The following is a 23,260-nucleotide window of genomic DNA, read 5'->3' on the forward strand; positions in this document are numbered from 1 at the left end:
TGGAACGATGAGCTGTACGAGATATACGACGACATTGACATAGTTCAGCGAATTAAAAGACAGCGGCTACGCTGGCTAGGTCATGTTGTCCGGATGGATGAAAACACTCCGAAGGACCAAGCGGGGAAGGACCTGGCTTCACTTGGAATATCTAATTGGCGCCACGTAGCGAAAAGAAGAAACGACTGGCGCGCTGTTGTTAACTCGGCTATAATCGCGTAAGCGGTGACTACGCCAATCAAGAAGAAGAAGTTCTGGCAACTTACTAGTAAACAACTAGTAAAAAGTTGCCTTTTGCCTAACTTTGGTTACAACTCCATCGTCCACTTTCGAGCCATCAATATAGATGTTTAGAGTGTTGCGCGTAGCTAACATAACTCTTCGTCAGCCATCTTTTTCTATGTTTACTTCAGCGAAGAGGTCTATAGGCATACGAGTTCAAGAGCAGCCGTTGGAGTTGTTCTTAATGCTTCGTTTATGCAGCGCAGCGATCCTCTGAACCCTTTCCAGTAGGTGAGGTCATTATGAAACAAACATTTTCTAAATAGAACTCAATCTAGTAATTGAAATATAATTCACAGTTTTTGGCCTATCTCCATTTAAGAAAATCATTTTATTTAGTTAATTGACAAATAAGCAATTTTTATATAAAAAAATAAATAAAATTTATTATTTGTCTTTCCTCCTTTGCAGAAAAATTTTACTCACTATCCAATAATTTGTACTATAGTCTACCTTCGGGAAACCTTTAGAACCGCATATTTCTTTAACGGCAGGTTATAATCGCAAATTCGCGGTTATATTTTTATTCATTAACATTAAAGCTCCACTCCTTTTTATAACAAATATTCTCTACTATGTGGCTTTTATTTAAAGATTCTTAATTTTTTCTGCATACTCAAATAAGTCTGAAGATTATGCATATTCTTCAGTTATTTCTTTCTTTTTTATCATTTCTTTAATTTATTTCAAGCGTGTGCTTATAAATAACTTCCAAAATTAACACGGTTTTGTTAATTAAACTCATTAAAAAATTAAAAAAAAAAATGTTAAGAATACGCAATATACTATACTTGGTTACTAGTGACGCTACCTTGCTGAATAATGAAGTTTGAAAGAAACTTATTGCATTAAAATCAGGCGAAAACTAGTACACGAACTGATATACTATAAAATACAACGCAAAATGCTAACGCTATCAAAGATTAGCCGAATTTGTTTTATTGCATTTCACACAGTTGCTAAACCATTAAACTTTGCGACTAAAGTGCTGAAGCGTGTATATTACCAAAGCATTTCATTCAAATACGATTAGGATTTTTTTTTAAATATTGTGCTAAAATTAGGTACGATTCTAGCTGATTCTGAGTTTCTAGGAAAGATAAAACACTCAATACTTCCATATTATATATACTATGCTCCACTAATGTATATATGTATAATATAATGAAGCTGGGAAAAACCATGACCACAAACGGGACTTTTTTTTGGCTACCAGGCACATTTTTGATTAACTTATTTAATCTTATCGCTTAAAAAAGTATACTATTTTGTTTCTGTAAGTCACCTTATACATAACAGTAGGAAATTAATTATCGTGTCATAAAAGAAAATAAGAAAGCAATCTTAATTTAGCAGTTAATTCATTGAGGAACTACTTTATAACATAGAAAATTGTAGCCTAATACGTTTTCCTTTCTTTTCGTACAATGCTATTAATTAACTTTGATAACATAAATAGTATCGGTTAAGCATATATACTATATATCATATAGTATTTTAGTTTCATTGATCAAATTTTGTCAAATGATTTGCCGATAACTTATGGCATTAAATTATTGAAGGTTAGGTTGGGCTAGGCTATACTGGCCGGCTGTCATGTCATATATAGACCTAATTCGTTAGTAATGTCAAATGAAGGTTTAATTTAATTTAAGCTGAATTATTTGTCATACGAAACTTTAACGCTTTTCGCGGATTTATATTAAGTTTGACACGAAGTTTGTGTACCCAGAAGGAATCATCGCAAAGCCTGCAATGTCTAATGGTATCCGCCCACGCGTTACTGTGGTATACATTTCATACTATTATTAATATAATAAATTATTCAATACAATGAAATTTTTATTTACGATTAAAGGCGAAAAAGTTTTGACGGTATAAGAATCCAAGGAATCGTACTTGAGGTTTAATTTTGAATAGGTTTATACAAATAAATTTCATTGTAAACAGATTGTATTAAAAAAACATGCACATTGTTGACATTGATGGTTAATGGAGATGTCCGCTTAATATGTTAGCGTCCATTTAATAGAGATTTCACTGTATTTTTTATTTATGAATTGTTTTTACTATCCTATCTTCCAAGTTAGTTCGAACTGGACACAGTTTGCTAAATTTTACTAAAATCGGTTCAGTAGTTTATGAGTACATCGCGGACAAACAACGTGACACGCGAGATTAGTTGATTTAGTCCGTCTATACGCCAACTGGTACCTTAGTTTGTGAGATAACAATGTCAAATTCTGCTCTCGTCCTTTTCTTCTCAAGAAGCTGTTCATTTGTCGGTTTTGCTAATGTCGGACCACTACAGCATATAGTTTCCATATAAACTGGACAATCGGAATCAAGTGCTTGTGGGGACAACGTTTTCATTTGATGAGATATCTTCTCGAAATTTAGCATGGATTATCGTCAAAGATAATGGTGTAATCTACGAAGAAATTGTTGAGATTGAATCACTATAGCATAAAACTTGTATGCCATGGTATTAATTTTGCTAACAGTATAAAAATTCAGAAGTTATTTCATATTTACTTTAAACAAGATAATTAAAAATTAATATCAAATTAAATAGTATAAATAGTTGAAAATAAATAACAAACTCAAATAGAATATTTTTCTTAACTTATTATAATGTAAAAATTATAAGTAATAGGAAGCAGTAATTTACAAGTAAGTACTCAAATAACAAGTAGTAAATAAACTCAAAAACTTATGTAACCACGTATAGGGAAGCAACTGCTTCACTTTTGATCAAGTATCAAACAAAAATAACCTACAAGTAAATTGTACTGCATAACAATAACATTTGAAGGATCTATAGGTGCTGACAGCTGACAATGATTTTAATGATAATAACCCTAATGAAAACAAACAAACTTAATTACATATTTATTTGATGCATCAACAAATCAGCAGATAAGATTAACAGGGCCACATGATAGTAAATAAATATATGTTACCAATTCCACGAATCCACGCGAAAAGTTAATAGGGTATAGTGTCAAAATTATAACAGTGTTCCCACGCGCAGACTATTATGGAATTAGCGATTTGAAATTAGTGCGGTTCAACACACAAGTAGGCATGCTACAAGCAGAAAAAGCCACTTTTTTTTTTTAAAAAACAACAGTAAATAATTATAAACATAACAACCCAAGTGCTTACATATGCTTTTATTGTTCTGTTGGTAAACGCGGCATATTGTGGTTATCTGTGGGAGATAAACTAAATTGCATTGCCGTAATTAGCATATGTATCAACAATTGACAATTTCTGTAATAAAATAATAATTTACAATACAACTGATAATATACATGCATGCATAACTATGTGCCGTTAGCTAAAATGACAACTAAGAAAAATTATCATTCCATAACCGGGTGTGCTTTATGTTTTATTAGTTGTTATATGTACCTAGAAAAGTACCTGTGTGCTTTAAAACTGAAAACTATTAAATATCTTTATTGTCGTCTAATATTTTGCATTTTCTGTGGCTGAGGAGCAGCTTATTTGAAGCTAAATGGAAACTCTTATATGGCTTTTGCACTTCCACATATGCGTGATATTATGAAAAAAAAAATTGTAAATATAAATAATTTTTTTGTATATACATATGTATATGATTCATAATTATATACTCACACACACCGCAGCTTTTTTGTCATACTGCTTGCAATGGAAGCAATAAGAGGTTACTCATACGCCGCGTTGAGCCATTCATTGCGGCATAATTTCATTTAGTTGCTTATTTGCGCAAATCAATATAAGTTTTGTTTATTATAGTTATTGTATTGTAAATCACAGATATTACAGTAAATTTCAGTTAATTTTTGCAATTTAGACCTCGTAGCTTTGGAGCTGAAGCACAAAAATGATCGTACTGTCGCCAATAGTTAGTCTCTTTGAGATCTTTATATCGTCGTTGTACTTAACGGCACAAAAAGACATTTAATTGTTATTGTGTAGTTGGAATAAATTATATTTTTAAAGCAGCTATACTGAAATAAATATAAAAACCGTTTGATCTAACAGTGAATTGTTATTGGTTTTTCCAGATATCACCTATTTGTGTAAATTATCAGCACTTTTTTGTGCATACTAACACTTTTGAAATATCGATATCAATATCTGTCTGGCTGCTTATGTAAATACAGTCATATTTTGATGGTTTGTTCTATTATTTATGTATGTGCGTAATTGCGACTCAAGTTTCGCGCTTACTCTGGCTATTAACTGATATTTTACTAAGCTAGAATGAACTTATTTATAGTTATAGGTGGGTTATGGAAGTTGGAGTCATTCACGTAGTTCTGATACGATGATATTTATTTCACTATTATTTGTTTAAATCTAAGTTCGCTTAAGCAAACAATATTTTTCCATCTTTGCACTTAAGCTGTTTTTCTCTTTAATCATATTTATTTGCTTACAAGTCGTTAAGTGTCTACGACTTTTATATTTCTTCTTAAATTAAAGTTTTCTGAAATAATTAATTCATCTAATTTGCTACAGTGCGTAAATTAAAAGTAATATACACACACACAAAATGTATGTATGGTGAATAGCACGTAATGGCTGTGGGAATATACACAAAATCGAAGTTTAAGACTGCAGCTTAGTACATTAAGCAAAGTTTTGCGATATTGAAGTTAGATGCGAATTTTATGCCGTTATTTAACACAGAGTTGTTGTAGTTAATATTTTTGATAACAGTTATATAGGCTTACGTTCTTTACTCAAAATTTACACTGGTCTTTAATAGTTAGTATTTAATAAATTATTAAAAATATAAATACTTCCAGAATTATATTTAAAAGTTTTACTCATGTAGCATTAAGCCAACGATGTCTATATAAATTTAGTGTGCATCGTTTTCTTGGAATTTTGAAACAGGTATGCACAAGTAAAATTGCAAACAAGTTTCTCAAATGATACTTTTAAAAAAGTGAATTTGATAAATTGCAAATAAAAGTAAAATAAATACAAATGCATGCAGACACAGTGACAATTAATCTCTTTTTTTCCAAAGGCTATATAAATGTACGTATGTTGAACGCGGTAATATTTTTGTCAGATGTTTTTGCAATATTTGTATGTGTATTTAGAATAATTAGTATTGCAATATATTCGTGTATATTAAATATCTCGTAAGTGATAGTCGTTTTATACTTAACTCGTTTCTTATAAACTCCAGTTATAATATATTCATTTGGCACTCTAGATGGATTTACGCAACGTGTATACACCGTTAAATAAACTTTCTGAAACCACGGTAGCATTTCTCAACATATGTATGTATATGAATAAGTACACATGAGTTTTGTGCATAATATTCTTGCCACAACTACATCAAGTAAGAATAGTTTCTGAGGTGTTGCTATTTCATTATTATTTATGAGTATAATTTAAGGGACACATCTGGTGTGAAATAAAAACATATTTTGTTTTCATATTTCGATAGGATATACTTGTAGAAATAACATACCACAATGCTTATAAGGTGTAGCCTCTCAGTTCAATCAGCTCCAACAGTTATTAAACTTTGCATCTACAAATAGAAATACACAATCTAATTTCAAAGAATAATAAATGAAACAAGCATACTCTTAATTTAAGTTACAAATTTTTGGTTTCCCGGTTGCTTCATTAATAACGTCAAACCAACACGTTTGGTCGCTTAAGAAATTAATGAAAATTTCAATATGTTTCCAATAGTTGTTATAGTTATTTATACTCCACGCTGTAACTATCTATAGATGTGAGTAGACGATAGTAAATATCGCGGCATTTTAATTTTGAAAGAATTGCAAATTTTAAACCAGTTCCTTAAGCTTCGTCATCTTCTTCGTTTTGACCCACACGCGGTGTTAAAGCGTGTGATTCTGAGAAATATATTCACGCTTATTCATACATAGATATTTCTCTAAATTAGTATCATCTTCATACATATATATTTATAGACTAGTTTTTTAAACTATTATAGTCTAGTTTTTTATTATATTTTCCCGTTGAATAAAGTTATTTTGCACACGCTCTGTTAGTTACCAATCGTTTCGTTAACATATTTAGCTTTGTCGAAAGTTCTATCTTTTACCTTTTGAATATTCGCTTTCACCAATAAATTCTCAAATAATAAATTAAAATTCATAATATGTGTGTGAATTAATAATTAAATAATGATTTTCTTGAATTCTAAGAAATTTGTGCAAAAGACTGATTTTTGTTCGCTAATTATTTTTGCACAAAGTTGCATGACAATTCAAATTGGAAGCCTGCAGTTTAATTTTTGACAAAATACTGGTCATTAATTACAAGTAATCCAAAAATCTGTTTATTTATATTTTGCCCTTTAAATATTATGAAATTTCCAAGTCAAGTCACTATTCTCATACATACATATATTATAACTGTCACCCGGTAGGCGAGTGCCTCTAATGCCTGTTTTAAGATTCAAAATCTGAATGAAACAATCAGAAATATCGAGTAAACTGGCTATTCATTTAATAAAAAATGTAATATCTGTATTATATGTATAAGCTTGTTATTTTTTTCGAGTCCATTATATTTCGAAGAAATCAACACATTATATTGATAAAAAATAAATAAAATTTTTTTATAAACAATTTGCTTTCCTAAATTTATTATTCAATTCTTAGTATTGCCGAATGATTGTGAGATCTCTTTACGTACGTAAATGAAAATAAGTATCAAATTTTGACGCAGCACTCGCATAGTACGAAAGAATGAGTAACGCAGCAACGATGCTGAGATACCCTACATAAGATTAAAAATTTGTGGTGAATTTTTTTATGGAAGTATACTGTCATATTATGATAATAAATCGTAATTGAAAAAAAAACTCTTCATTCAAGACCTTGTAAGTTATATTTCAAAGACCTTCGTAAAATTTTGAGATCGGTTGAGTATGTTGCGAGTAATCTGGGCAACCGACTTTGAAAATAGTTTCGAAAAAAACTTTTTTTCAAAACTTTTCGCCCACAGGTGCCACTTACTACTACGATCCCCTGTGCAAAATTATCTGAATTTAATCAACCGTTAGGTGAACAAAACTATAATTCTGTAGCAACATGTTGCAAGAGCATAAAAATGGTCTTGAAACAACAACAGCAGCAATAGCAACATGCATATATTAATACTTTATTTTTTTTTCAATCAGTTAGATTTTTAAATGAAATTATTTCAATCGAAACGTTTCAGATAAGCTTTATTTATGATGTGAATATTATTTAACTTTATAATTATTTTTATTTTATTATTACTTTAAGTATTATATGCAATTAAAGCTAGTTACTCTGAAAATAAGTTTAAGCCATTTATAAACATTTTCGTGTATAGGTTTTTAAGAAGTAAACATTCAGAAATATTCGCACAATATCTAGTTTTTCCATATTCACTAAAAACAGTCCGCATTATTTTAATCATAATAATGATAATACTTAAGTATTACGCAATAAGGAAACCCTTTTTTTACTAACAGCATTCATCTTTTTAATTAATTAATTGTTTTTTCATATATACTGTACGACACCTTAAGTTATTTTTATTTCAACTCTTACAACGAGAAAACGAACAATTTTTATTCGAAACTTTTTTACAAATAAATTTAATCCTGTGAAGCGCTAAAATATGCAAAGCTTTTTTTTACCTATTTAAACATTTGCGTAAACTCACATAGAGAGTTTGGTGATGCAACAAAAATTTATAAAAACCAGAAATTTCGCCCCTGAAACCAACGTTTCTTTTTTTCTACTTCTGATCTATTTCTTTTAGCCATATCAACGGTCCGGTGACTAAAGCCGAAGGCGCACTTCTGTCTCACGAACAGAATAGAAGCCAGTAAAACAGAAAATCCTAACGAAAATAAAAAAACGTTGATTCGTATAACTTATAAGCTATTTTCTCGAAACACTCTTTCACTCAACAAGTTTTCGCTATTTTCACTACTTATTTCGTACACACTAACAAACAATTCAAAAACTTACACCACCAAAAACAAGCAACCAACAACAGCAACAGTGAAATATAGACTTCGTGAAACCAAAAAAACGAAGCAGCTACTACAACTCGTTCCAACAAGCACGGCGTCCCTACGTTGTATTCAATACTCTGCAATTACTTCCAAACCACACGTGTCTCTGCCCCAATCATCGTCGTACGACCTACAGCAAGAGACACGAACACAAAATCGTCACGAAAATGTAAACCAAACGTTGGCAGAGCTAATTGCTGTACTCACGAAACCTATATCGTATAAATTAATAAAAATTTATAAAATATACAGAATAATTTAGAATTCATATTTGAAATAATTTTTAACAAATTTTGTTTATTCAAAAAAAAAAAACTGTGTGTGATATTATTGTTTTCATTTGTAATTTAGTATTAATTTTTAAAAGTAAACAATAAATATTGAAACCAAAGCGCCAAAAAGTATGTAAAAAAATTTCATTCACATAAAAAGCGTACGATATTTTTTGTAAGTTTTTTTATTAAACAAAATAGTTTACAATAATTGGCGCTTTAAGTTTCATTTGTACGCTTAAATAATTATTAATTATAATTAGTATACAAAACTTCATAGCGGCATAGTTTTTTAGCAAAATTAAATTGATTTCTATTAAAAAATATTTGCCTCTGCAGTGTAGTTAAAATAATTTGTTATATATAAAAAGATAAGTGCAAACATTTAAAAACCCCTTTCATTCAAATGACTTGCAGTTGGAAAACATTCTAAATAGTTTACCAATTATTTCAATTAATTTAATTATATTAATTAAATTTAGTATTCAAGAAAGTTGGAATCAAACTTTTTTAAGCTCACAAAAATGTGCACAGATTTCGATTCTTGCTCCGAAAATTCACACAGATTTTAGTAGCACTTAATGATAAGTAAAAAAAATAATTCCATTTATAAACTTTTTAAAATAAATATAACATATAATTATAAATAATAATAAAAACAACGAACACAAAATGCCGTCGCCGAGCAAGAAGCAAGCACAGCCGCATTTGTCTTTAATGACCAGCAGCAATGATGATGATTATATGAAATTAGCCGATGCTGGTATCAGCAATGATGCTTTCCAAGCGCCGCCACAAACACCACAAACAGCAACAACAAATATCTGCGATAGCATGGAATTCATTTCGGCCACACCAATTCAAAATCCAAATCCAAATTCAGTCAACACTAAACAACACACCAATCACACTGATGAATTAGTTTTAAGAAATAATAGCAAAAATAATAGCAACAACACCAATAAGAATGACAACACACCATACTACACCAGTAACAATGGCGTACCACATGGACACTATCGATATACATTGCCATTGTCACTGACAGCGCCATTGCCACAACCCTTGCCACCACCAATAGCACAACAAAAAGAGCAACAATTACAAAAAGTTTCGCAACAGGATGATAAATATAGATTATATACAATTTATGGAAATGGTGAGTTGCATAAACACAAATGTTAACATGAACAACAACAAAACACACGAACAAAATGTTGTGAAAACACGAAAAAAGTCTTGCTATCCATTAATATATATATATTTTTTTTTGCTTTTTCTACCTATTCACATCTATATATTCTATATTTGTATGTAATGCGCTTAAAAAATGTTGTGCCCTCCTCTGTACTATTTTAACTACTATTTTTATTTCCTCTTTGCCAAATGAACTTTACTCTTCCTCTTACTTTCTACTTCACTTTCCTTCCTAGCAAAAATTTACTATCTTAATGGTTAATGTACCCGAATAGACTATGTAGTAAAGTGAGCTTTTATTTTATTATGTACCGAAAAGTCACTTGCTAATCGCATCCAAAAATAATTCCAAAACTGAATAAAAAGCACCCGTACATTTATATATAACATTTATATTCGAATAATAAAATAATGAGCTAAAAAACTCAAAATTTAGCGAAAATACTCGGAACTAAGTTAATATGCATACATATGGATATAGTATATTATTTTTACTTTTTATTTTTTTTGTTTTATATATATGTACATATGTATGTTTTAAGTAGGCCTTTCATAACAAAGAAACAACTATATTTGCAAATCCCAAATATTTTTTCGCTTTTATATTATTTAATTATTTTTATATCATCTCACACATTATTTGTTAAAGATTCTCAAATAATGTGAGTTATTTTTAAATTACAAAATTAGTTTTTTTTACAAATTTTTAGACTTTTTTACTATATTTGCATGCAGTGTTTTGGTTTGAAGGTTTTGTATATGGTATATAGCGCTTAATTCGATTTTGAGAAGTTCTGAATCGATTTTTACCCAATAATTGTTTGCTTCAAAATCATATTTTATAGCATTTGTGAATAATTTATTGAAATATTTTTTTATGTAACTGAGTACAGGAATTACAGTAAATATTAAAACAATTTTAGAATTTATTAAAAGAAAACGTTGAATAATACATAAAATTTATATTAAGAGTATTCTACTAATTAAATATTTGTTAAGCTACAAAGTCATATTGAAAAAGTAAGGAAGGGCTAAGTTCGGGTATCACCGAACATTTTATACTTTCGCATGATAAAGTAATAATCGATATTTCATTATCCGTCATTTACATATTTTTTTATTTTGTGTAAAATTAATTAGATTAGTTCAAATTGTGTACTTTGAGTATTGAATTGTATTTTCATTGATTTTAATTGTATTGAAAAGTTATAGTCCGATCACTACAATTTTACCACAAAGGATACCTCAGTTCAAATACCGTATTTGTGTAAAGTTTTATTCCGCTATCATCATTGGTTCCTAATGTATATATTATACAGAGAAGGCATCAGAGGGAATTCAAAATAGCGTTATATTGGAAGAAGGCGTGGTTGTGAACCGATTTCACCCATATTTCGTACATGTCATCAGGGTGTTAAGAAAATATTATATGCCGAAGTTCATTGAAATCGGTCGAGTACTTCCTGAGATATGGTTTTTAAAAAAAGCATGGATGCAGCTTCCTTCTGCCATTTCTTCCGTAAAATTTAGTGTTTCTGACTTTTTTTGTTAGTCGGTTAACGCACTTTTAGTGATTTTCAACATAACCTTTGTATGGAAGGTGGGCGTGGTTATTATCCGATTTCTTGCATTTTTGAATTGTATACGGAAATGCCTAAAGAAAACGACTCTATAGAGTTTGGTTGACATAGCTATAGTAGTTTCCGAGATATGTACAAAAAACTTAGTAGGGGCGGGGCCACGCGCACTTTTCCAAAAAAATTACGTCCAAATATGCCCCTCCCTTTAATATCTTTATTTATGGCTTAGTTGTGACACTTTATAGGTTTTCGGTTTTCGCCATTTTGTGGGCGTGGCAGTGGGTCGATTTTTCACATCTTCGAACTTAACCTTCTTATGGAGCCAAGAAATACGTGTACCAAGTTTCGTCATGATATCTCAATTTTTACTCAAGTTACCGCTTGTACGGACGGGCAGACAGACATCCGGATTTCAACTCTACTCGTCACCCTGATCACTTTGGTATATATAACCCTATATCTGACTCTTTTAGTTTTAGRACTTACAAACMACCRTTATGTGAACAAAACTATAATAYTCTCYTTAGCAACTTTGTTGCGAGAGTATAAAAACTTTGTTATATTGAATGGGAAAATATAACTAAATATTCCATAATATTTTGGACCCCTGAACATGGTTCATTATTTATTATATTCTTAGTAGATTATTAAATATGTGTACTTGGTGCTGCCATAGGTTCTGTTAGAAGTTAAGATTGTTATAAAAATAGTTAGTTATTGTTTCATGACAGTTACATTTTATAATAAATTTTGTTTATTAATACATATCACGCACAGGTTCTATTATTGACAACGCTACTAAAAACAAGATATTTTGATACTCTCAAATTTTCGGTGCGGTATTCGTTAATTCATGTTTTCCAACTCTGATCATAAAATTTAGTTCAATGGTTTCAAATCTGGACTTCCAGACAGTCAATCATCAGTACGCTTTTACCCTAGTTTAAACTTCTTTGTCATAGGACTGAAGAAGTGTAACGCTTTTGCAAAAGTTTCCCAACCAACACCATTACATCAACTGGATGTTGACGTCATTCAACCCTTGACGAGGACTTTGTCGATTTGCTTATTAAAAACTTTTTCAATGGTGAATATTTTTTCATCTTTTCAGTTTTTATGACTGAGTTGGTTCGAATTATGTTACGCGAGAACTACCACTTTTCTGGGAAAGTGAGTAGTGAGGTAAATAAACATTCTCGAAATATTAAGTTTACTCAGAAGCTCATAAATTTCACTTGCGCCTTTTTCCACACTTATTTAAGACAATCATCGCAATGCGATTTTCTTTAACTCTCTACTCCACTTTAGCAAGCGAAAGCTAACAATAAACTGATTATTAAGTAATTAATAACAGAGCAACTGAACTTTTTTCTGCTAGTTATTACATTAAATTAATTTGTGTCATGTTTGTGATTCACGAAATCTTATAAAATCGAAGGAAAAAGTTAAATTACTCTATTATTTACATATTTACCTTTAAGTACAAGATTATAATTAGATAATTTAATTAATTATATTATAATTTATTTCCGAACTAGTTTTTAATTTTTTTGAGGTATCAACACGTGTGCGAGTTTTCATACAAACTGATCGATCAAAATCAAGTTTTGTTTGGAAATCTTCTCTCTTTGGCAATATATCTTCACAAAATTTAGTACAAAATTTAGCACAAATCATTTTCTAAGTCAAAACTACAATGATCGAGAGTAAATTGTTTAGATCTTGAATATAGCATGTAGCTGTCATTCACACTGATCGATCAAAATCAAAATAAAGATCTTTGTATACACTTTTACGCTTTGGGAAAGGAGGTACAACTATTTTGGAGCAGCCAAAGATAACGTTTTTCTTGTCTTTCTTATTTAAATAGCGATTTGTAATAAATTGTACATAAAATAATAATAATAGAATATTTATATTTATAAAACCATTAGTTATTTAGCAACTAAGTCGCTTTTTCGTACCGCAACTGCCACTGTTTATATTTCATAATGTGATTATTGTCATGTAAGTCGATTATTTTGCACAACTAATTAAAGTTTAGCGTGACTCAGAGCATCGGCAAAACTCCATGCATTTATTTTATCGATAAACGTGAAGTAGTGAAATTGTTTGAAAAGAAAGTATTTGAACTCAAAAAGTGGCACACACAAAAAATACCGAATTATCTGCTTACTCACACAAATACTTATATACACATTTTGATATATATATAAATTTGTGTGTGAGAAATGATAGGCCTTTGGGTTATTTTTATGTAAAATACAAGTTAAATGCACTTTTCGTAGAGCCTTATTTATCTATGCACGATTTTTGTAATTTTTCTCCTCAAATTGATTTCAATATTTACGAGTATGCACCTTAGTAATGTGAAATTATATATTTAATATTTTTAGATTTATTTTTATGACTACTTTTGTCTATGCACACGTTTACTTATCGTGATAAAAATGCAAATTCGCAATTTCGACTTATTATCTTTCGTTCTTTTTTTTCTCTCTCCCACAACATTTGTTCTTATTTCGACTAATCGTTTACAGATACCGACAATGACAAGTTGTCCGGTCTCCCACAATCGACGACTGGTTCACTAAGCTCAATCATCACGACGTCCATAGCATCCTCAGAACCAGATCCTGGCACGGGTGGTGGTGGTCGTGGTAGCGGAGGCGGGGGTGGTGGAGGTGGCAACAGTAGCATTGGCGCTTTAGATGCGAGCAGTATTGCCGGTGTGCCTGGCAGCAGTGATGAGAAGTTGGCCTTAAATCGACCAGGTATTAAGCAGGAGAAATGGTCTTCAATATTATTGCAAGTGTCGATACCGTTCTTTTTGGCTGGTGTGGGCACAATCGGTGCGGGTATTGTGCTCGGCCGTGTAGAGGTGAGTCAAAAGAAATTTCCCATAGTATGTTTGTAGTTAGTGTAACTATGTGATATTGCAAGTAAAATGCTAAAACTCTTTTTTAATTGCTTGTGTTTAGGTGGGAAAAATGCCAATGTCTCACGATTGTCAACTAAGTCCAATTTTTTTTTTTTTTTTTGTATTATTTACTACATGTTCATAAAGATGTCTCTGATAGATAGTGTATTTCAATTGTGTTTTTTTCGTGTTTTAGCATATTTAAAATCTTACAATACACGTGTGTTACGAAATTTCAATCCAAATGCGCAGTCATTTTGTGCATTTTGATTACGATTACTGGTACGATAACAATCCTGTAATCACTTGTTCAGATAATGTAATTATTCCTAAATTACAGGTATAATAAAAATCGCAATATTTAAATGTGCGATAGTTTTCTCCCACAAATGAAGTATTTGCGAACTCCATGTATACAGTTAAATAATAGGGAAGAGAAAATTTTTGTGAAAAATTATTACATATTTCCTTTAAGCTTTAGGGTTTATTTGTTTTTTATAATTCATTTAATTAGAGTCATATTAACGATGATTTTAGCTTATTTAATAATTTATAAGTCATTATTATTGGTATTAATTTTACCTAGGTACACATATATTTAAGAATATTACCAACTGGCAAAAAAAAAACATTTTCTCGTATTTAAGCCAATCCGAGTACAAGCATAGCAGCGTTTAATCCAATTTTCTATACACTTGTTATAAGCCTCGCATGAGATGCCCTTCAGTGAGTTTAGTAAATTTTTATTTTTGTCTATTTCGGCTCATTTTCGGAGCGCCATTCACAAGCTTTTTGGGCCTTTTCTACGTTTATTCATAAGCCAACATCTCATAACCAGTAATAATGCATTTGACGCAGGGTCCCTTGTCCCTTTTACGTCTACTTGACGTCGTTCTTGCAAGATTCAGTTATTTCTGTAGAAGTCTAGTATTGACATATTTTATACCAGAAACATTAACGAAAATTTATTATAAATCTATTTGGTAGTCGCAAAGTCTTTTCGTATTTATATTCAAACTTCAACTTTTTTTAAATGATTCAAAACCGTTTGATTGTGAATGCTAAGTTCCCTAGCGATGTAATGGCTGCTTATGTGACGGTCCTGATCAATCTTTTCCATTCTTTTCAACGATAGGTCGACCAGAGCGAGGTGCATCTTTCACATCGAAATTTCCAGAACGGAAGCGAACGAACTATTGTTGTGCTACACGAACTGATACAGCATCGTTTCCGTAAACTTCAAAAATTTCATTGGCGGCTTGCGTGGCATTCTTCCCTTTTTAGTACATAAATTTTAAAATATAGCAAATTTTTTCAGTATTTTCACTCATTTTTGAACAGCTGTAACTTTTTTCAATTTCCCCGAATTTAATTTTTGGTTAAATGAAGCTTAAAATCTCACCTTTCCAACACTATATGGTATGACACAATGTAATAGGTAGCAAAAAATCCGAAAATACCTTTTCTACTACCCAATATATAAGTATTTATCCAAGTGCCTTACACTTGGTAACCGTAGTCATATAAATAAGTATTCCTTTTTATAATTCACACAGCCAAATAAGCAAATATTTAGCATATTTCTTTATTGACATTTATCCCATTATTCTACTGGTGTAAGTCCTCATCGGCAAAAGGGGAACGGAAACTTCCAAACCTAGGTTGCATCAAAGTAAAAATCTCCAAAAAATTTGAATAATTAGCGAAAAATTAAAATGAACATGCATTAAATGCTATTGCAGCAATGAAAATTAATACTGATGATAATAATACATTAATATTAAAGCAGGTGTGGAATTAAAACTTTCTTGTCATAGGCGTAATCACATGCCTATAAATGCACATATGCCCTAAACTATATTTATTTATATATCTAGACAACGGGACGGCATATTATCTCTAAAAACAACACCTTTGCATGTTTGAGACTAATTTAATGACTACAATAGGCGTCAAATATGTACAGACATGCAAGTGTATATACTAGCACATATATCTATATATATTTCTTTTTAAGTCTCGTCACACTGATACGGTTTTATTTGACTATTTCCTACGCTTTTCCTCTAATAAAGAGTCAGAACTGATTGTGCTTTTGTTAGAGATTGCGCCACATCAAATTATGTGTATTAATATAAATTTGCTTATTGACATTTTCAGTACGGCGTGTTAAATCTTAAATAAATAATTATCTATACTCATCTTTGTACTCGGATTTTATTTGCGAGTGGAATATTCCGTTAAGGATTTATCAAACATTTGTACAAAGAGAGTTCCCACGAATTTAGGTGTTAAAAGGTGTATAAAACTGATAAATATTTTTGTTTGTGTTAAACATTTCAGAGAAATTTAAATCGCATGCATTCTTAGAAAATGCTTGTTGTCACCAATTGCTCCAAAATTTATATTTGGGTTTAGCACTTGTATGCAATAGACGTGAAATTTAAATCAGTTTGCACTCACTGCAGCAAACGGTGTGAATTTAAACTTGAGTCACTTTGAACGGTTGAAACTTAATGTGATCATAAGTACAGAAAATGTAAATAAAGGAGGAGTTTAGTTAGTGTATAACCGAACATTTCATACTCTTGCAACTTGCAGGATTAAAGTTAGGAAAATATCTTCAAGTATATAAGCCCTATTAATTATTATATAGGGTCTAAGGCTAGTTTTCATCCGAGTTTATTCATTCTAAGCACAAATATTCACCGTTATTAGAAAAGAACGCTATCTCACTTTTATTAAGATAACTCTCAAATTGACCGATATATAGTATGCGGTATAAAGTCACCTGAAAGCTCGAAAATCTTACATTGACCAATATTTTCGGTAAAAAGTCAACTATAGGTACCGATTTCGCCTATTTTCAGACTGAAACATAAGAATATCAGAAGTATATCACGAATTAAATTTTGTTGAAGTCGGTGCAGCAGATCTCGAGATATGTGATTTCACCTAAAAGTGGCCAATGCGAAGCTCATCGCCAAATTTTGACCCCGGACCCACACAATCTCGAGGACAAAATTCAATATCTCTGGCGTATTTAGTTATTTATTTATCGCCTTTTCAGTAATTTTTAACACCAACCTTTCATGGGAAGTGAGCGGGCTTGTCATCCGGTTTCATTCATTTTCACAATGTCGGTGAGAATTCTTATAATATTTGCGATAAGCGAATTTGGTTGCTGTAGCTTTAGTGCTTTAGGATATAGTATGTACATGAATCTAATTGGAGGGTGGCGCCACGCCACATTTAAAAAAACTTTTGCACACAGATGTCCCTTTGCTATTGTGATTCGCTGTGCCAAATTAGAGTTTTATATCTAACTTTAATGCTTAACTATGATACTTTATACATTTTCAGTTAACGGTGCTTTGTAGACAGAGAGTTACCCAGTCAACTCTTGTTTTTATTCGGATCATTTATATATATATGTATAACCCTATATATATCTCGATTAGTTTCAGGTGATACGTACAACCGTTAGGTGAACAAATGAACAAAACTATAACAACATGTTGCAAGAGTATAAAAATAAAGAACCAAAACATGTTCGAGTTAATAAACTAAATTACTAATACGCATAGTATAACCCAAACATAAGGAATGAGTGTATTCGGTTAGGTAAAAACAATTCAATTAAAATGTAATCATTTTTAAGTTTTAAGTTTTAAGTTTTTAAATAAGTTAAGCTCATAATAATCTCAATTTTGGGAGTTTTTGGCATGAAAATGTCCGTAGTAAGAAGCTTTGACTGCAAAACTCACTACCTAAGAAGCAACCATTTAGTAGAGATTCTCTACCAAACCCACCACACACATAGCAAAACCCTCTTGACCGACAATCCTAGCCTCACTCATTACGCCGGCTCAGCGCGATTCTACCGCTATTACTTTCCGATTTCCTTTGCCAATATTCGCGTTGTTTCTTTCTTTCAAAAGATGATCTATGATATCTTAAACTACATATATTAGAAACTGCAAAATTTGATACAAGATTATAGAATATTATGTCGATTACGCGTATGGAGGAACTATGGAAGTTTTGTTCATTTGTTGTAAAAACCTAAAGTCCTCCTTAACTGTCTCATAATCTAAAATTTCTATCAGTAAAATGCTAAATTAATAATAACTTAGCTAATGATCTTTTATCAGAGCTAACATATATCACGAAAACAATAAAAAATAAAAACCATAAGGCGGATGATCTTCCCGTTGCAATTGTCAGCTCATACTTGGAGAAATTTTCGTAGAGGTATCTTAAAACCAATTTTTTAAAGTACCAAGCGAAAAATGTGCATATATAATATATGTGCAAGCTTTTTATCTTCGCCTTGTTTTCATGAAATCTGGGAGCGACAATTAAATACTTACCATACTTTAGAATATTACTTATTGTGTAAATGTTGATATTTTTTAGTTTTTTAAGACCCTAAGTAGTAAGTGTAAGTGACTGATAATGTCCAAATTTCGAATCAAGTGGACGTGCAGACACTTGAACTTTATGTTAATACAAACGAAGGAATTGAAACTGCTGGAAACACTGGTTCTTTCTATAGTACGATTACTTTTGTATCATATTTTATCTAATACATTAAAGCTTCTGACGCATTAAAACGGCAAACAAAGACAGTGTGACATAAAATGACCTATTATATTTATTTGCTTAGATAAGTATTTTGATACCCTAAACAGGGTGTATTAAGCTTGCCACGTAGCTTTTATCCCCCAGAAAGAAACGTCGGAGACCTTATAAAGTGTATATCAATGGGATTACAAAAATCGATTTAGCCATGCCCTCTGACTCTCTGTCTGTCCATCCGTCCTTGCAAGCTGGAACTTGAGTAAAAATGAAACTTGGTATGCGGGTCACTGGCAAAAAAATTACGAGTTCGTAGATGGGAGCAATCGGACCACCGCAACGCCCACAAAGCCCCACCGAAAAAGTATAAAGTGCCGTAACCAAAGGCTAAATTAAGATATAAAACTCGAATTTGCTACAGAGGATCGCAGTAGCAAGGGACATTGGCAAAAGTTTTTTTTAAAAAGTAGCCCGTCCCTCTAATAAGTTAAATGTATATATTTCTTAAGCTACTTAAGCTCCAACAACCAAATTTACCTAGCGCAAATATAATAAGAACTCCTACAGAGTGAAAATAGATGAAATTGGATAATAACCTCGCTCACTGTCCATATAGCGGTTCTGTTAAAATCTACTAAATCAATAACTAAATACGTCAAGGACATTAAATTTTACCCTCGAAATGGTATGAGAGTTTTAAAGGAGCCGGTGTCAAAAAGGGGTGATGGGCTACACCGCCCACTTTTAAGTAAAATCACATACCTCAAGATCCGCTCTACCGATTTCAATAAAATGTTATATATTATTTTATGTTATAGTATTAAAACGGGCACCACGCCTACGATTTTAATTTCATTTGAAACTTTAACTTTAATACAAATCAAGACTGAATAAATATAATAGAATAAAACTCTACAAGAATTGTGGATCTGAGGCATCTTATGACTAGAAATTACGTAAACCGAACCAAACTGTACCCCTAAGTACTCAAAATGTGGACCCAGTGCTTATACTTTTTACCGAAAATATCGGCCAATGTGGAGATATATAATTGAAATACAGAGAGTTTCAAGAGTATAAAATGTTCGGTTGCACCCGAACTTGGCGCTTCCTTACCTATTTTAATATTATTATTATACTTTTTTTTTTTTTTTTTTTTTTTTAAAACTTTATTGCCATTTGTTTTTTTATATAAATATATTTATATCTTTTAAATACCGATGCAATAAAATAAAGAGAATTAATTATTATGAACTCAAAAACCTATAAATTATACTGTTAGTTTCGATCGCACTGCGTATTAACGTGCCATTAATAAGCAAGTGTATCACATTTACGTGTTTTACATTTCAACTATTTTGCTTAAAACGTTTTAATTGCGTTCTTCCCTTCTTGCTATCACAAATTTATGCCGATATACAAATGCTTACACATGGTGACATAGATTACTAATAAATAAATTTTTGTATTTTTTCGAAATAAATAAATTTTTGTATTTTTTCGAAATTTCTTATGCCACTCACATATGCTGCGTAGAAATGGCGTGTTTTCAAAGAGATCACCGAACTATTCATACTCGTGCCGTCACTGCTTGGCCTGAAGGGCAATCTCGATATGTGCCTCGCATCACGTCTCTCCACACAGGTCAATTTGGGCAATATGACGTCACGTAAAGAAGTCATTCGTATGATTGTCGGCAATATAGCATTGGTTCAAGTGCAGGCGACGGTGGCGTCCTTTTTGGTTGCAATGTTTGCCATTGTTGTTGGTTTGGCGATGGATGGCACATTCTTTTTTGAACATGTTATGCTGCTGATAGCGTCCGCTATGTTTACGGCGACCTCATCGTGCTTTGTTTTAGGTAGGTTCCGGCAAAAAATATTGCAAAATAAATTATATGAATATTACTTATATGTATATGCTCTAAGCACTTTTATGACAGCTTTTAATAACTATTAATATTTTTTTTTGCAGATTTTGTGTTAGTGGCTGTGATATTATTGTCTGAAAAATTCAATTTAAATCCTGATAACTTAGCAACACCGTTAGCGGCATCTATCGGTGATGTCGTTTCAATAAGCTTGCTCTCCTTCATCGCTTCATTACTTTTCGATCACATAAGTGAGTAAAAATTTACCAAGTTACAAAATACCAAAACAAACACTTTTATAATATTGCTTTATTGAAAGAAGCCTCATTTCTAACTATTTTTATTTATTTTATTTTCTACAGAAACTCATTTATGGATCACATTTGTTATAGTCGCTTGTTATTTAGTGCTTTTACCCATGTGGGTTGCTATTGTGCTCAAAAATAAATATACTCGTCCGGTATTGAAGAGTGGCTGGGTTCCGGTACTCTCTGCGTTGTGTATAAGTGGGTGAGTAATAAACATAAATATTTGTATATATTTTGTATTTTTTATATACTCGTACAAGAATAAGATAGTTTAAATCCAATTCTGCACTGAATAGTTTCGCTTATGAAAACTCTAAATATGTATATAGAAAATTTATTAAATTAATACAAGCCAAAGCGATAAAAGCCGATTTACTATTGCCTCTAAAGCAAATCGAATATAATTTTAAAGAATAAACTTAATAATACTACATTCTTAGACTTAAATATTTAGAATTAATATATTAGCTTGTCAAAAAAGTCTTGCGGTATTTTCGCTAGTTGGCTGAGAGCCCGTAGTTCCAGTTTTATTCGTCGCATCGGGTCATGCTGTACCTTTTTGGAAAGCTCATTTCAGGCGCTAACACATGTGTGATTGATTGTCGATTCTTTTAAGTCGTTTGTGAGTTATAGCGTTGCAAACAGGGAGCAAAATAAAGAGAAAATACGGCATATTTTACAGTACTACTACGATAAAAGCAAAAATGCATCTCAAGCCGCCAATAAAATTTGTGCAGTTTATGGACACGATACAGTTTCCATTTCCGCCGCACAACGATGGTTTCAACGTTTTCGTTCTGGTGTAGAGGTCGAAGATGCGCCGCGCTCTGGAAGGCCTATCGTCGAAAACTGCGATAAAATCGCTGAATTGGACGAAAGAAACCGACATAGTAGCAGCCGTAGCAGCGGTTAAGAGCTGGGCATGAGTCATCAAAAAAAATGTATGAACTATTGAAAATTCAATCAAATACCGCTAGACTTTTTTGACAACCTAATATTAGCGTTTCTTTAAAAGTTACGTATACAACCTGTAGTACGTACATATATCCAATCAAATTTGACCCGGACTGATTCATTTAAAATTCTTAAGCAAACCAAATCAATAGAAAAATTTACTGAAAGCACTGAATGTCACCTAGCGGAGGCTTATAACAAGTGTGTGGAAAATTAGTATACGCGTTTACGTCTACTATTGTAGATTTTTTTTGTTAAATTTGATCAGATAGTATAATTGAATTTTTAAGTGGAACTTTAGCTCCGGTTCGACTTTAAAAAATTATTAAAAAAAATATAAAAACAAATTGATTATAAAAAATAAAACCAACATAAATAATTTAGAAATAATAATAATAACAAAAATGTTAACAAACTTTTCTAAACACATGCCTAAATGCTTAACACTCAAAACAATACCAAAAACAACAAATAAAATAGAAAGAGAAGTAGAAATATAAATAAAAACAGTTCATAATTTTTAGGTCTCAGGTCATAAATTTAAAGTAGAACTTTGCTCAGAGGCACTTAAAGTAATTTAAGCACACTTTGACGAAAAAGAAAAGCAAAAGAGGTAAAAAACATTCAAAAAATCATGCATGTGTAACTGGAATTGACGTCAGGCACTTACTTTTATATTTACGTATGCTTAAATTTCGTAAAAAACTGACAAAATCTCCAACTCATTTGTAGTAGCAATTTTCAAATGTATAAAAAAAAAACTATAAATAAATTCAGTGCTCGAAAAGTTGCCAACAAGTATCCACTTGTGAAGCTTATTTACGTAAGCGTAATAGATCTGAAGATTAGATTTAAGAATAGAATGAAAGCGCTCTTTAAAATTAGTGATTACAAAAAAAGTCGATCTACATGACGTATACGCAACTTCTTTATTCTCATATATTTATTATTATAATTTTTTGCTTTGATTGAAATAAATATTTTGCTTTTAATATTATTTTTTTGATTTATTTGAAATAAATATTTTGGTTTTTATACTCTCGCAACAATGTTGCTAAAGAGAGTATTATAGTTTTGTTCACATAACGGTTGTTTGTAAGTCCTAAAACTAAACGAGTCAGATATAGGGTTATATATACCAAAATGATCAGGGTGACGAGTAGAGTTGAAATCCGGATGTCTGTCTGTCCGTCCGTCCGTCTGTCCGTCTATCCGTCCGTCCGTGCAAGCTGTAACTTGAGTA

The 23,260-nt window shown here is 31.3% G+C and overlaps 1 protein-coding gene and 1 long non-coding RNA gene across 4 annotated transcripts in view; both read left to right on the top strand.

Moving 5' to 3' along the window:
• Window positions 1-8,486, top strand: part of LOC108976631 — a 24,100-nt gene extending 15,614 nt beyond the window's left edge. Inside the window, exon 2 of the long non-coding RNA XR_001993977.1 lies at window positions 8,077-8,486. This is a non-coding gene — a long non-coding RNA (uncharacterized LOC108976631). The remainder of the gene's footprint in view (window positions 1-8,076) is intronic.
• LOC108976614 (solute carrier family 41 member 2) overlaps window positions 1-23,260 on the top strand; it is a 75,174-nt gene that overhangs the window by 47,950 nt on the left and 3,964 nt on the right. For 2 of the 3 annotated variants that reach the window (XM_018945852.1, XM_018945843.1), the window contains 4 exons: window positions 13,925-14,265; window positions 20,422-20,746; window positions 20,860-21,006; window positions 21,118-21,265. In XM_018945852.1, coding sequence (XP_018801397.1) covers window positions 13,925-14,265; window positions 20,422-20,746; window positions 20,860-21,006; window positions 21,118-21,265 — 961 coding nt within the window. Of the gene's footprint in view, window positions 1-8,961; window positions 9,767-13,924; window positions 14,266-20,421; window positions 20,747-20,859; window positions 21,007-21,117; window positions 21,266-23,260 lie in introns of those variants that run through there. The other variant, XM_018945835.1, reaches the window with a different exon arrangement.

This window comes from Bactrocera latifrons, unplaced genomic scaffold, assembly GCF_001853355.1.
Source record: "Bactrocera latifrons isolate USDA-ARS-PBARC rearing strain unplaced genomic scaffold, ASM185335v1 scaffold_115, whole genome shotgun sequence".
Taxonomy (NCBI): Eukaryota; Metazoa; Arthropoda; class Insecta; order Diptera; family Tephritidae; genus Bactrocera; species Bactrocera latifrons.